This window comes from Mustela erminea, chromosome 8, assembly GCF_009829155.1.
Source record: "Mustela erminea isolate mMusErm1 chromosome 8, mMusErm1.Pri, whole genome shotgun sequence".
Taxonomy (NCBI): domain Eukaryota; kingdom Metazoa; phylum Chordata; class Mammalia; order Carnivora; family Mustelidae; genus Mustela; species Mustela erminea.
In genome coordinates, this window is record NC_045621.1 from 70,990,659 (window position 1) to 71,007,925 (window position 17,267).

At 33.8% G+C, this 17,267-nt stretch overlaps 1 protein-coding gene across 5 annotated transcripts in view; it reads right to left on the reverse strand.

Moving 5' to 3' along the window:
• The window catches only part of LNPK (lunapark, ER junction formation factor), a 79,109-nt gene that overhangs the window by 45,153 nt on the left and 16,689 nt on the right, over window positions 1–17,267 (reverse strand). For all 5 annotated transcript variants that reach the window (XM_032356010.1, XM_032356013.1, XM_032356008.1 and 2 more), the window contains 2 exons: window positions 8,699–8,757; window positions 1,270–1,310 (listed from right to left, as the gene is read on the reverse strand). In XM_032356010.1, the coding sequence (XP_032211901.1) occupies window positions 1,270–1,310; window positions 8,699–8,757 (100 nt within the window). The remainder of the gene's footprint in view (window positions 1–1,269; window positions 1,311–8,698; window positions 8,758–17,267) is intronic.

The following is a 17,267-nucleotide window of genomic DNA, read 5'->3' on the forward strand; positions in this document are numbered from 1 at the left end:
CTATATTAATAAAAATTTCTCCATTTTGATACAAGTAGGGTTTAGCTCTGATCACCTCTATCAGCCCTTCTTTTTAAGCAAACCAAACTAATCATATCACAATTTCTATCAGTATTTCCTCACTTTGAATTTATGGCTGTTATATAATGCATGGAATTAAAGAAATATAATAAGATATAAGGGAATATTTCTATGTTTCAGGACCATTAAAAATGTCAATGCAATGTTGGTAAATCACAGAATACCGAAGAAGCTCAAACAAATAAATCCTTTCACAATTAAAGTTTTTTTATTTTTCAAGCACTTAAACTCTCAAGACCAGTGTCTTTTATTACCAATTCAAAAACAATTTTTTTTAAGTAAGCTCTAGGCCTAATGTGGGGGTTGAACTCACAGCCTCAAGATCAAGAGTTGCATGCTCTATCAACCAAGCCAGCCCTGTGCCCTCACAGAACAATTTTTACACTAATCTTAACTTTCATAATGTTTATTAGTTTCATAATCGTTACTTATTACATGTTACACTAAAATACACTGATCATATGCATCTGATTAAATTTCATTAAGTTTCTACATAACAAGCCACTGTTACCAATTATCATTTTCATACTTCAAAAATAATTATATAAAAAGGCATATGTAAATTCAAGTCAAACACCAAGTTCAATTCACTTATTAGAGGGTATGATAATGCCCTATAAATAGCTAGGGCCCTTCTTCTCTTATGCTTGGCCCCCTTTCCAAACATTTAACTGGCCCCACAAGAGATACCCATGTGATCAGAGCTGCTGATAAAAAATGAAAGAAAAAAAATTCTTTCTTTCCCCCTTTCTTCAGCCTTTTCATGTTAAATTTGACTTTTACAACCAATCTTCTTGATCCCCCTCTCTCCTAGCCTTACCTAGCCTTATTCTGTCCAGAAAACCTGAGAAGTTACATATGTAGATGTTTGATCCTTTTTTAACCCTAATAATCAATTTGGATACCCACCTTTTTACCCCTCTGCCTCATTTAACCTTCCAATGATTCATTTACTTGCTTCTCAGCTTACAACTGCATAGATTCCCAGACTCAAAAAAAAGTCCACATAACTACTTTTTCCTGTCAATCATAACTAATTAGCAAAAATATTCATAATTTAGCTTCATCATTAAAATGCTATCCATACTTGTTACTTGGATGGTCATAACGTATTAACAGATAAACACTGTTTATTCAGTTCTTAATGTATTTGTTTTACATAAATTAATTTTACATAAGTTAACTTACTATTTTCTTCTTCTGGGATTTTAAATCATCCAATGCTTCATCTAGAAAACAAGATTTAAATCAAAGCTAAATCAGATATTAAGATACTTAGATATCTTAAAAACAGTATGCCAAAAGATATATATTAAGCAACCACAAGGAAACTGTCTTATTTTAGAATTTCTCACTGATGTGTACAGATAAAAATTATCTCAATCTTCACACATATATATTTCATACTGTTGCCTATATATTACAAAGCTAAGTAGCAAAAAGTTGACTTTACATAGAATAAAACACCTTTCAAAATTTAAAAAGACCTAAACATTTTATCAAATAGAATTTAAGTAATTAATAATTTTTAATTAAATTTAAAAATAAAATTACTATTTCTTCATTAAAGTTCCAGGATAGCAAACATCTGAATACCCAAATCAAAGTATACTATTTATGTAAAAATCCAAAGACAAACTTATACAAAGATTTTACTGTAATTTTTCAATATTTAGTTTTTAATGTGTTAGCCCACTTACTATTAAAAGGAAAAAAAAGTCTGCTAACATGTGAAAAGAGAGTAGTCATCTATAGTTAGAGAAGAGCAATGAAATATTTATTCCTTAATCGAGAAGTCAGAAAATTTTTTCCATAAAGGGCCAGACAGTAAATACTGGAATTTTGGCCAAAAGGCAAAATCGAATAAGTACTTTTAAAGCAAAAGAATGAACAAATTTCCATAAATCTTTACTGACAAAATCAAATATAATAATAATTAAGTTCAATTTTTTGTAACATAGGTCTATCACTGAAAAGAATAAAATTATTTTCTTTTGGGTGAATAGATAACATTTCACTTAAATGAGGTTCAAAGTTGCTCTTCCCTATCATCAAAACCGACTGCAAATATTAATACCTTAATGTTCATCTGTCATGAGATTTTACACATTTGACTTTTGAAAATGTTTTTTCACATGTATAGGTACTGCTAAATACTGAAATCAAATGACAAGCACATGATTTTAACTGAGGATATTCATTGTTTGGAAAGCATTTATAGAATTCTTTAATTCTTCTATTGATATTTGCCTTTTCTTATCATTACATTGGAAATTAAACACTTCCAATTGAAAATAAGTGGAAGCCCCTCAATTGTACAGTTAAGTGGATTCTGCAATATGGAAACTTCATTTGCACTTCTTGAAGTCTGAAAATCACTGCTGGATTGCTTTTCTTTTGGCCAAGATCAAGTGTGAAAAACACTGTTGGAACAATTGTTTGAGCTCAGATCATATACTTGATACAAATTTCTGGGGGAATGGAGATTGTGCTTCTTGTTTTAACTTTTCACAATCTTTTTAGAAAATTACTTTGTGTTATTACAATGATATTTGTTTCCAAAATGACTTTATAGCGTATAGGTTTTGCACATAAGGACTGTTTTGTCTTGCAATCTTAGGCTGAATTCATTAAGAACCATTATCAACTCTGCAGCAAAAGCTAATTTTCCAAAGCCAGTCAGCATTCAATCACAGTGGTTGAAGGTGATTCTTTGCATGCAGAAATATTACACTCTAGGCCCTGAGCTCAAAATTTCACAATAAAACTTTACCACTGCTGAGCCATCAAACTGCTGTGGGGCTGGGCAGGTTATGATAGTCAGCTTCTATTTCTTTTTTTTTTTTTTTTTAAGATTTTATTTGTTGATTTGACAGACAGAGATCACAAGCAGACAGAGAGGCAGGCAGAGAGAGAGAGAGAGGGAAGCAGGCTCCCTGCTGAGCAGAGAGCCTGATGCGGGACTCGATCCCAGGACCCTGAGATCATGACCCGAGCCGAAGGCAGCGGCCCAACCCACTGAGCCACCCAGGCGCCCTCAGCTTCTATTTCTGATTAAAGTTCACATAATTGACAATGGTTAAGTTCATGAGTGTAAATGAAGTTCCCATTGACACTACTAATTTAATAACACATGGTAGGTTCAATTATGCTTGGCAAAGTACCCGCTGTCACATAACACAATGAGTAACCACAAAATTTAAACACCTTACAATTTCACAAGTTTGTACATTAATCCAAATAAGCCTTTTTCTGCTTCCCACACTTTTTTAATATAGTTGACACACAATGCTACATGAGTTTCAGATATACAACTTAGTGATTTGACAAGTTTATACATTATGCGATGTTCACAAGTGTAGCTACCATCTGTCCTGTTACATCACTATTACAGTACCACTGACTGTATTTCTTATGCTGTGCCTTTTATTCCCATGACCTACTCATTGCATAACTTGAGGCCTATATCTCCCTCCCCCCTTTACCATTTTGCTCAATCTCCCACTCCCCCTCTCCTCTGTCAATCATCAGTTTATTCTCTGTTATTTACAGGTCTGATTCTGCTTTTTGTTTTTTTTTGTTTTTTTTTTAGAGTCCATTTATGAGTAGAATCATATGTTGTCTTTCTCAGTCTGACTTATTTCACTTCACATAATACCTTCTAGGTCTATCCATGTTGTCTCAAATGGCAGTCTCATCTTTTTTATGGCTGTGTAATATTCCATAGTATATGATATATACACAGAACATGTTCCTTATCCATTTGTCTATCAATAGGCACTTTGGTTACTTCTGTGATTATTGTAAACAATGCTGCAATAAACATAGGGATGCATACATCTTTTCCAGTCTGTTTTTTGTTTTGTTTTGTTTTCATTTTTTCTGGGTAAATACCCACTAGTTGAATTATTGGATCATATGGTATTTCTCTTTTTAATTTTTTGAGAAACCTCCAAATTATTCCCCACAACGGCTGTAGTACCACAACGGCTGTACCAATTTACTTCCCTACCAACAGTGCACAAGGGTTTCTTTCTCACTGAAACTTGTTTATCTTTTTGATTTTAGCCTTTCTAACAGGTGTGGGATGGTATTTCATTGTAGTTTTGATTGGTACTTCCCTGATGATTGATGATATTGAGTACCTTTTCATGTGTCTGTTGGCCATGTGTATATCTTCTTTGGAAATATTTTACCACCAATATTTATAACACACCTTAGCAGATTCTACTTCAGGTTGTACTGAACTGGTGTTTTTTCAACTTTGAAGATATTCTGTCCTAGAGTTGTTTTATAGAGATTTTATGTAGAAGTTAATTCAGTAACTGCAAACTCAAAATTGATTCCTCAAATAAACTACAATTGAGGAGTATCAGAGTCAAGGAAGATCACTTGGAATCATTTACCATGTTTTTAAATTAACTATCTTGCTTCCAATATTCTCAGTTCTTCAAATTGTTCATGCCAAAAGGCTACTTACTAACTAAGCAAGTATAGCTTCTCTGAACAATTCTGTTCAGCTGCTGCAATCAAACACAATTCAATTAATTCACCACTGGTAAATAAATGGCTTTCCCTGCTTCACTAATAAGCCACTCAGAAACTTACTGCATTGAAGCTCCATTTTCACTTTTAATTTTTATGAAGAAATTCAGCTATGATGAGATATTCCATTTTAAATGTTTTACTTTTTCTGACCATTGCTTTTCTGTGAGTTGGGAGTATCATGAGTTAAGTACTCACGGTAATATGGTAATGTCAATGTATATTTGTATTCTTTTAGCATAGTCCACTATGCCCTAAAAATGCAACATTCAAAGTCCAATCTTCTCTTCTTTTGTTGTTTTTACATGTTGAGTATGCATTGATAATTAAAAAAAAAAAATTGTCACAATACATACGGCACATGGCACATGAAATGTCAACTTATAAATTTGTATCATTTGTCGTACATTCTCCAACAGTCTCAAGTGTTGAGATGAGAGCACCACATAGTTTGCTACAAGTACTTAACTCTGCCACTGTAGGATGAAAGCAGCTACAGACAACATTTAAATGAATGGGCAGTGTTTTGATCCAGTAAAAACAGAAATCTGAATTTCATATAAATGTAATGTCACAAAATATTCTTTTGAATTTATTCAATGATTTGAAAATGTAAAAATCATTCTTTTCTTTAGGATTTTATTTATTTATTTGACAGAGAGAGAAAGAGAGCACAAATGCACAAGCAGGGGGAGGGGCAGAGAGAGAAGCAAAGCTCGTTGGGGAGGAGGAAGCCTGACACAGGGTTCAATCCCAGGACCCTGAACCAAAGGCAGCCACTTAACCAACTAAGCCACCCAGGCATCCCTAAAAGTCATTCTTAAATCATGACCTGTACAAGGTAGTGGGCAAGACTTGGCCCACAGGCTATAGTTTGCGAACCCTTAATCTATATTATGTCCAAAGCAAAAAACAAAGGAAATAAAACTAAAACAGAACAAAAAACAAGGACACAATCAATAGCTTCAGGCTGACTTGATGCTAAAAAAATATATTTGTAGGACATTAAGATAATCTTTTCTGATGTCTATTTTAAATGTACATGTAATACCAATTCAAATGAATTAGATTTTTTTAAATAAAAGGATCCCTGAAGTAAATTTTTAACGCAACGCCTTTATATAATAACCATGTCCTGATGTGCCTATTTCTAAGTTAAAATATTCATACATTTAATTTCCTTAGAAAAGTGTTTCCAATCACTCTTTTAAAATAAGTTTTCTTATATTTTCTACTATTTTGTTAGTTCTATGAGGTCAGAGAGCATATTTGTTTTAAACTTATTCCTGTCCTCCTGGTATTTACCATACTATCAAATATCACGGGAAACAACATCATATGTTTATTTTCCTTTTTGATATTTGATATTTGAAAAATACTGATATTTAGTATCAATATTTTTTAAAACCACAGCAAACATAATACTTAATAATAAAAAGTAAAAGCTTTTTCACTGAGTATCGGAAACTAGAAAAGGAGTCTGCTTTCCCACTTCAATTCACTATTATACTGAGTCCTAACCCATTAAATAAGACAAGAAAAATTTAAAAAACAAGAAAAATAAAAAAGAATAAGGTACAGAAAAGAAAAATCAGCACCATCAGCCCATATGTATATTAATACTTCGCAATTTTTATATATTTTGGCATACAGTTTCACTTAATACTCATAATAATCCATCCTAAACATTTTATGTTTATGATGATGATAATATAGGTTTCCACTTTACAAATTAGGAAACTGATGTTCAGAGAATTAAAACTTATCTGTAGGACAAAAAGACAGCCAATGTGGCTGGAGCAAAAGCAAAAAATGTAGAGTAGAAAGAGATGAAGTTAGAGAATGGGCATAAGCCAGAAAGTAGGATAAAATAATTCAGATTTACTCTAGTTGCCACAGGAAATCAACAGAGAATCTGAAACAGAAAAGACACGACTAAATATACCTCAAAAATAGACTATTTAGGAAGCCACTCCTAGTATAAGTAGGAGATGATGATCACCTGAATTAGAACAGTAGTAATAGTAAAGCAGGTTAGAAGTGGTCAGATCTGAAATAATGTTGGAGGTAGAGATGACAGGACTTTGAAGGGGAGAGAGAAACTCATGGTAGATTAAAGGGAATATGGAGTCAGGACAGGGATTTCCCCCCAGCTGTTTATATGGAAGGGAGATTATATACCAATAGAGACAATCAAATAGAAATAGCTAATACAAAAGAGGATAATGGCAGGAAGAGATAACTGCAAGAACAATGTTCTTGAAATGGCCAGAATATCCAAAATCCAAAGCATAATAGATGGAATCAAGGTCAGTCTTCCAGACTACCACAGAAGGATGCCAACATACTGAGTAACAGATGGAGCTAACTTGATATATTTGGTGGTGGAGGTAGTTCTCATCTGTTTATATCTATTTTCTCCATAAAGTGAGACTCACACATGAGAGTGACCAGGTAGATTTTTGTGGGGTTTTGCTTGTTTTATGAATTTTGAATTTTTATTTGGTTGGTTGATTGGTTGGTTTTATTTTGGTTTGGTTTTTGTTTATTTGCAGGAAGGCAGGTATTAGTTATTTGAAGAGAAATACCAACTCAAAAAATACTCTTAAAGAGAAAAAAGTGAATTTTCTAAGAAACTATGAAATAGGACTGTGCAACAGTACTGAGTATACCTTTAATATTTACAATATAGATTTAAAATAAGTCTGGTCAGGGGCACCTAGATGGCTCAGTCTGTTAAGCATCTGCCTTTGGCTCTGGTCATGATCCCAGGGTCCTGGAATTAAGCCCCACATCAGGATCCCTGATCAGCAGGGACTCTGCTTCTCCCTCTCCCATTGCTCCTCCGCAGCCCAACTCATGTTCTCTCTCTCAAATAAATAAATAAATAACCTTTAAAAAAAAAATAAGTCTGGTCAGTATGCTGTATGATTTTCCTCTTCTAAATTTAGCTTTTCTGATGCAGGGACAGATCAAGCTTATGAAAGTTTTAACCAGGATAGAGTCTTGCCAGTCACAGATTAAGCACATAATCGTATTTAAAGAAGGTACAGTTTTTGCCAGACAAGTAGGATGCAAAAGAGGGGCAAAGGAATCAAGGGTATCTGCAAGGAATGGTCACTGGGCTAGCCCAGTGAGCCTAAACCAAGTTGGAGAGAAGCCGTAACTCAGGGGGGCAGTTTGAAAGTCATGTATCTGTATGAACCGTACTTGGATCTTGAATTAAACAAACAAAATACGTACATTTTATGATATTAAGAATTCCTTTTCAGATAGGATAATGTATTGTATTACATTAATGATAGTATACTATATAATTTATTTTTTTAAACATCTGTCATGGATAGATATAACTAGGATATACTTCAAAATAGTAGAGTGGGTAGATAAGTAGATAGAGTTAAAAATTAAACAAGACTAACCAGGAGTTGATGGTTGTTTATGTTGTGTGATAGGTATATGAGGACTTATACTATTTACAACCTGCTTTTGTGTATGTAATTTTGTATATGAAATTTTCCACAGTGAAAAGTTAAACAAGAAAAGAATAAAGAAGTCACATATAAAGTTCATTTAAATAAAATTTATATACCTTTGTTAAATTATAACTCATACTTTTAAGACCTGAAAATCTTTAAAATCTATACATACACAGAATACAGAAGGAAATATTATCACAATTTACATATTTCCATAAAAACAAAAGCCTAGGAGCTATGAGGTTAAAGAGAATGGTACAATTAATAGTACAAATCAAAAGATGTCTAAGTATATTCTACTCTATAATAATGTAAGTTTTGCATAAAGATTAACAAATAATTTCTCTCAATTTAAGAGATGAATTAATGAAATTAGTTATTTTGTGTAAAAAAATCTAAAGGAACAAGACAAAAATAACACAAAGAGAATCCTCTTGATTATTCAAAATACTTGATAGTAAACAACCCTTCAATATTTACAAGATTTTCATTTCAATATCCTGTTTCACAATCTACCATTCAGTTACAAACCAATGCACTATCAGAAGGTGTTTTTTTAAATGTATTTATAAGAATTTAGAAATTAAACTTACTATTTCTTTCTGTTCTCTTGGAAAAGAAGAAAATAAGCACTGTTCTTATGCTCCAGATGCTACAGAGGAAGCAAAATTCAGAAACAAAAACCATTATTAGGATAAGTGAATTAGAAGACATATAAAATGAAAACAAATACACATTTCCACTTAGAATTCAGTACAGTGCTTCCCTTTATATTTTGAAAATCAGAAAGTACTCCTTTCTTTCAGAAACATCAGAGGTCTACATCTGCATTCAAAAGAGTTCTCAACCTAAAATCCACAGACTTTCTGAGGGTTCCCCAGAATTATGAAATTGCCATTGTGTGCATAACTTTATTTCTCTGGAGAGACCACTGTGTTCATCACTCTGTAAGGAGTCTATGAAACCTTCCCTCAAAAAACAAATTAGACAGTCCCCTCTAACTAAGTAAGCATCAACTCCAAAAATCTGTCCATTCCCATGCATTGAGGGAAAAGCATTTTACAAATCCAGCACATTGCATAAATGTAAGTTGCGGGACACCTGGGTGGCTCAGTGGGTTAAAGCCTCTGCTTTCAGCTCAGGTCATGATCCCAGGGTCCAGGGACTGAGCCCCACATCCGGCTCTCTGCTTGGCAAGGAGCCTGCTTCCTCCTCTCTCTCTGCCTGCCTCTCTGCCTACCTGTGATCTCTGTCTGTCAAATAAATGAATAAAAACCTTTTAAAAAATAAATAAATAAATGCAAGTTGCTACTACTTCCCTATTATTTAACATTGGAAGGATCTTCCCTACTAAACAAAATAAGCTATCTAGAAGAAAAAAACCCTATCTTCAACTAAGTACTTGATAAGTAAACTTAGCTAAACACCACCTTTTAAATATTTTATGAGGAGAATTCTCTGGGACTTATATTAGTAAAACATCAAATGATATTAAAAGTAAATTAAAGAATGATCCTAATCACAAATTTGTTAAGGTCATCTCTTAAATTCAATGTAACTATAGCAAAATACCTCTTTCTCCAAAGAACATGGTGGAACATATGTAAACATCATTCATAATTTCATAAAAGCAATACATTTTAGGGGTGCCTGGGTGGCATTAAATTCATATCTTTCAATAATTACTCTAAATGTAAATGGACTTAATGCTCTAATCAAAAGACAGAGGGTATCAGAATGGATTAAGAAAAAATAAGACCCATCAATATACTGCTTACAAGAAACTCATTTTAGACCCACACACCTCCAGATTGAAAGTGACAGGGTAGAGAACCATTTATCATGTTAATGGACATCAAAAGAAAGCTGGAGTAGCCATCCTTGTATCACACAAACTATTATCTTAAACCAAAGAATGTAAAAAGAGATTATTATATTTATAATATCATAATAAATGGGTCTATCCAAAAAGAAGATCTAATAATTATAAATATTTATGCAGTTAATATAAAGCAATTAATAACAAAATTAAAGAAACTCATTGATAATAATACAATAATAGTAGGGAACTTTAAATTTCCCCCTCACTGCAATGGACAGATCATCTAAGCAGAAGATCAATAAGGAAACAAGGGCTTTGAATGACACACTGGACCAGAAGGACTTCACAGATATATTCAGAACATTACAACCTAAAGCAGCAGAATACACATTCTTCTCAAATGCAGAGGGAACAGTCTCCAAAACAGACCACACACTACATCACAAATCGGGTCTCAACCAGTACAAAAAGACTGAGATCATATGTCATGCATATTTTCAGACCACAATGCTATAAAACTTGAACCACAAGAAAAAATTTGAAAGGGAAGTTAAATAAAATCCTACTAAAGAATGAGTGGGCCAACCAGGAAATTAATGAAGAATTTATAAAATTCATGGAAACAAATGAAAACACAACAGTTCAAAACTTCTGGGATGCAGCAAAGGTAGTCCTAAGAGGGAAGTATATAGCAATACAAGCTTTCCTTAAGAAACAAATCTCAAATACACAACTTACCCTTACACTCAAAAAAGAGCAGCAAATAAAGCTTAAATCCAGCAGGAGAAGAGAAATAATAAAGATTACAGCAGAAAAAAAATGATACAGAAATTTAAAAATAAAAAACAATAGAACAGATCAGTGAAACTAGAGAGCTGGATCTTTGGAAGAATTTAGTAAGATCGATAAATTACAAGCCAGACTCATCAAAAAGAAAAGAGAAACACTGAAGAAATACAATTACAAGAGAATATTAGGTGCAATCATATGCCAATAAATTAGCAATTAAATTTGGAAAAAAAAATGGATAAAGTCTTAGAAATATATAAACTACCAAAACTGAGAGGAGAAAAAATAGAAAACCTGAAAAGATCCATAACCAGCAAAGAAACTGAACTAGTTAAAAACAAACAAACAAACAAATCCCCAACAAACAAGAGTCTAGGGCCAAGTGGCTTCCCAGGGAAATTCTACCAAACATTTAAAGAAGAATTAATACCTACTCCTCAGAAACTGTTCCAAAAAATAGAAATAGAACGACAACTTCCAAACTCATTCTATGAGGCCAGCATTATCTTAATCCCAAAACCAGACAAAGACCCCACTAAAAAGGAGAATTACAACCAATATCCCTGAGGAACATGGATGTAAAAATTCTCACCAAGATACTAGCTAATAGGATCCAACAGTATACTGAAATGATTATATACCACAACCAAGTGGAGCTTATTCCTGGGCTGCAGGGGTGGTTCAAATCATCCTCAAATCAATCAACGTGACACACTACATTAATAAAAGGACAAGAACCATATGATCTTCTCAATAGATGCAGAAAAAGCATCTTTTCTTGATGAAAAAACTCTCTGCCATGTAGGGATAGAGGTAATATACCTCAGTATCATAAAAGCCATATACAAAAGACCCCAGCAAATATCATCTTGAACAGGGAAAACTGAGGGCTTTTCCCCTAAGGTTAGGAATACAACAGGGATGCCCACTCTCACCACTGTTGTTTAACATAGTACTGGAAGTCCCAGCCTCAACAATCAGACAACAAAAATAAAAGGCATCCAAATTGGCAAAGCAGTCAAACTTTCACTCTTTGCAGATGATATGATATTCTATGTAGAAAACCCAAAAAACTCCACCAAGAAACTATTAGAACCGATACAGGAATTCAGCAAAGTTGCAGGATATAAAATCAATCCACACAAGTCAGTTGCACTTCTCTACATAGCAATAAAGCAGAAGAAAGAGAACTCAAGGAATTGATCCCATTTACATTGTACCAAAAACCGTAAGATACATAGGAATAAACCTAGCCAAAGAGGTAAAGGATCTGTGTTCTGAAAACTATAGAACACTTATGAAAGAAATTGAGGAAGACACAAAGAAATGGAAAGACATTCCATGTTCATGGATTGGAAGAACAAATATTGTTAAAATGTCTATGTTACCCAAAGCAATCTACACATTCAATGCAATCCCTATCAAAATAACACTAACATATTTCACAGACCTGGAACAAATAATTCTAAAATTTGTACGGAACCAGAAAAGACCTCAAATAGCCAAAGGAATGTTGAAAGAGAAAAAACAAAGCTTGTGGCACAACAGTGCCGGATGTCAAGCTCTATTAAAAATTTGTAGTAAAGACACTATGGTATTGGCACAAAAACAGACATATAGATCAATGGAACAGAACAGAGAACCCAGAAATGGACCTTTAACTCTATGGTCAACTAATCTTCAGCAAAACAGGTAAGAATATCCAATGCGAAAAAGGACAGTCTCTTCAACAAATGGTATTTGGAAAATTGAAGAACCACATATAGAAGAATGAAACTGGACCACTTTCTTAAACCATACACAAAAATAAACTCAAAATGGATGAAAGACCTAAATACAAGACAGAAATCCATCAAAATCCTAAAAGAGAACACAGGTAGCAACCTCTTCATTCTCAGCCACAGAAACTTCTTGCTGGACAGGTCTCTAAAGGCAAGCGGAAACAAAGGCAAAAAGGAACTACTGGGACTTTAACAAAATAAAAAGCTTTTGCACAGCAAAGGAAATAGTCAACAAAACCAAAAGATAACCAACAGAATGGGAGAAGATATTTGCAAATGTCTTATCAGATAAAGGGCTGGTATCCAAAATACTTAAAGAATTTATCAAACTCAACACCCCCAAAACAAACAAACAAACAAAAAACCCAGTCAAGAAATGGGCAGAAGGAGAGATAGAGAGGAGACGGGAGTTGGGGGAAATTGGAAGGGGAGGTGAACCATGAGAGACTATGGACTCTGAAAAACAATCTGAGGGTTTTGAAGGGGTGGGGGATGGGAGGTCGGGGTACCAGGTGGTGGGTATTATAGAGGGCACAGATTGCATGGAGCACTGGGTGTGGTGCAAAAATAATGAATACTGTTATGCTGAAAATAAAAAATAAATTAAAAAAAAAGAAATGGGCAGAAGACATGAACAGACACTTCTTTAAGGACATACAAATGACAAACAGACACATGAAAAAATGCTCAACATCACTCAGCATCAGGGACATACAAGTCAAAACCACAATGAGCTACTACCTGACACTGGTTAGAATGGCTAAAATTAACAAGTCAGGAAATGACAGATGTTGGCAAGGATGTGGAGAAAGGGGAACCCTCCTACACTGCTGGTAGGAATGCAAACTAGAACAGCCACTCTGAAAAACAGTATGGAGGTTTCTCAAAAAATTAAAAATAGAACTACCCTACCAAACAGCAATTGCACTACTAGGTATCTATCCAAAGGATACAAAAATAGTTATAAGAAAGGGGACATGTACCCCAATGTTTATAGCAGCAATGTCCACAAGAGCAAAACTGTGGAAAGAGCCATATATATATATGCATATATATATATATATATATAAAATATTTATATTGTATAAAAATATATTTTTATATAATGCAATATTACATTATATTATATAGATTTATATTTATTTGTAATACTCCTATATTTACATATAAATATATATTTATACATAATGCAATATCACTCAGCCATATAAAAGAATGAAACCTTGCCTTTTGCTACAACATCGATGGAACTAGAGGGTATTATGCTTACAGAAGTCAGTCATTCCGAGAAAGACAAATACCATATGAGTTCACTAATATGTACAATTTAAGAAATAAAGCAGATGAACATAGGGGAAGAGAAGGGAAAATAAAATAAGATGAAAACAGAGAAGACGACAAACCATAAGAGACTCTTAACTCTAGGAAACAAACAGGGTTGCTGGAAGGGAGGCTGGTGGAGGGATGGGGTAACTGGGTGATGGGTATTAAGTAGGGCACTTGATGTAAAAGAGCAATGGCTATTATATGCAACTGATGAATCACTAAATTCTACCCTTGAAACTAATAAAATTTGACTATATGTTAACTAAATTGAATTTAAATGAAGAATTTTTAAAATTTAAAAAAAAAAAAAAGATTCTCTTTCGTTCTGCCTCTCCAGTCCTGCCTTTGCCGCAGTTGTGCTCTCTCCCTCTCTAGAGAGGAGGGAGAAAGAAAGGAAGAAAGGAAGGAAGGAAGGAAGGAAAGCAGGCAGGCAGGCAGGCAGGAAGACATTGAATCTGAATTCATGTTATTTCTTCACTCTAAAATACATCATTGCTATTCTTGGGAGTTAGCTTGCAAGTCACCAGTGACCCCTGTCTCCTGATATTTACACCTTTGTGTAGTCCTCTTACCAGTGTTGGTCTGTATAACCAATAGAATATGGCAGAAGTAATAGTATGTCACTTCAAGATTAGGTTATAAAGGACTGCAGCTTCCATGTTAGGCCTCTTCTTCCACTCACCATCTTTCTCTCTCTCTTCTCTTCTAAGAGAAGCCAGCTGGTATGCCATGAGGACATGAGGGAACTCTATGGAAAGGCCCATGTGGCAAAAAACAGAAGTCTGTGGCAGAGAGCCAGTGAAGAGATGAGGCCTGCCAAAAACTACATGTATGAGCTTAGAAGTAAATTCTCCAGCCTTAGTTAAGCCTTCAGGTAACCTTAGCTCCAGCCAACAGCTTAACTGAAATTTGTATATAAATAAAGACCCTAAGCTAGAACCACCTAAGTTGCTCCCACATTCCTTCCTGCCCCTCAGAAACTGTGAGAGATAATAAACATTTGTTGTTTTAAGTTACTAAGTTCTAGAACAATTTATTACAGCAACAGATAATCAAAATATGCTTTTTATGTTGTGGTGACTCGTTTTTATGACTCAGACAACTATCTAAGCATTAAAAAAGGCACTGAGCACTGTCCTTATCAAGGGAAGGGAGAGGAGAGTTTAGACATACTGCTCATAACACTCAAGGATGCTACAACAGGAAACTCTCATACTAGTTCTACACTACAAACCCACTGAAATAGTGGCAGCACAGAGATGATATACGCGGAAAAAAATGTACAGGAAAACAGAGAACATGGGAAGGAATTGCAGAGAAAGTGACTAGTATTCCGTAGAAAATCAGTAAATTTTCTTTGATATTTTTTAGAAGCATATATACTTTTCAAAGTGTGAAAACTACAAGAATTGAAATATACTCCCTTACTTCAAAATAAAACGCAGTAATCCCTTTTGCAGACAACAGGTTCTCCTTTTGGTTTTTATCAGAATTGCTGCTGGAGAAATGAGCTATCAAACAACACACACTTCTTTCAAGACTTGAGCAGCAGAACATATGTAGTGCATTCATCTTTAAGGCTAAATTAAAAGAAATCCTTTTGTATTTTTAAAACAAAGTTTAGGGGGGGAAGGTACTTCAGAAATCCGTCTTAGTTATTCCAATAAAGGTTTTGCTTTCCTAATAGTTAAATATTTTTTTATTAGTCTTGATGTAAAAGAAAACTTAATCTGAATAGAAAATTCCTTAACATGATAAAATGTTCCAATGCAAGAGTCAAAATAATTCCCATGATAATGGGAAACATCAGAAGCATTCCCAAGGAACAAATTCAGAATGTTCACTATTTTCTCAATAACTTAACATTGTCCTGAAGGTACTAGCCAACAAAATAAGCCAAAAGAAAAAAAAAATCAGATAAAAAATACGAAAGGTGGTAAAATTATTGCTGTTCACAAATGTTTGAATACTCATAAACTTTTTTTAAGATTTATTTATTTATTTGCGAGTGCAAGAGTGAGAGCACAAGTGATGTACAGAGGGAGAGGGAGAAGCAGACTCCCAGCTAGCTGGGCAAGGAGCCAACGCAATGCTTGATCCCAGGACCCTGACGTCATGAACTAAACCAATGGCAGACACCTAACTGAATGAGCCACCCCGGGTGCCCCAGTAACTATAAACTCAAAAAAATCAACTGAAAAACTTATTAGAAACAAGATGGGGGTGTCTGGATGGCTCAGTTGGTTGGGCACCTGCCTTTGGCTCAAGTCATGATCCCAGAGTCCTGGGATCCAGCCCCACACTGGGCTCCCAGCTCAGTGGGAACCCTGATTTTGCTATCAAATAAATAACTAAAATCTTGAAAAAAAAATACAAAACAAAATTTTAAAAAACGAGATGATTCTTGTAGTTGAATACAGAATTAGTATGGAAAATCAGTAAGTTCAAATATACAATCAGTTCTAGAATATACTAAAAACTCTCCCTTAACCTATTTCATCAAATCATCCCAGTTTTCTTTTCTGAATGAAATTGATACTATTTGAAACATTAGTACAGCATGAATTTCTGTTATACATAATCTAGTGACTTACACCATAAAATTACAAAGGTATACTAACAGGGAATACTTGGAACCTCAATATAACAAAATTACATTTTAATTATAGTAAATATTTTAAATCCCTAATATTTAGTGTTTTACTGTACTAAAATTAAAAATGGTAGATGTTAAAATATAGCAGAAAATCTAAAATTCAATCAACATAATCACACCTTCCTCACTTGTACTAAAGGATTAACATTCCATAAACCTCCACCCAAAACATGAAGGTTTTTCATCAACCTTCAAATATGAAGCACTTTCTGACAAACTCAGGTGCTATTTTTTCAACAACCACATCACCCCCATCCATTTTACTGTTTTTAGAGGAGATTTAGCAATATATAAAGCTAAAAATTAAAAGATATACATGTGTCAATATTTATAACTATGTTGACTACTTTGTCAGTTTAACTATCAAAGGTTTTAGGAAGAATTACCTTCACATTCAGACAAACTAGTAACAATAATTTATTCCTTATAAGGAACAAGGCAGGAATCAAGCTTTTTTTTCTTTAATTGACTTTAATTTACATATATATATGTATAACCCAACACCATTTTCCCCCAATGATTTGAAATGTCATTTTATCATATATAAAAACCATATAGATCATACCATACTATATACATATTATATACAAAAATTCCTTTGAGACTTTATTTCTGGATTCTTGTGTCTCTTTGGTCTATGGAAAACTTCTAATTAATTCATACACTATTTATTTATGCACTGTGCATAAATAATTTATACACTATTTATATTCTATAGCAAACTTTTAATTAATGAAGTTTTATAATGTATTTAATGCCTGGCAGACCTCTGCTCCTTATTCCTCTCC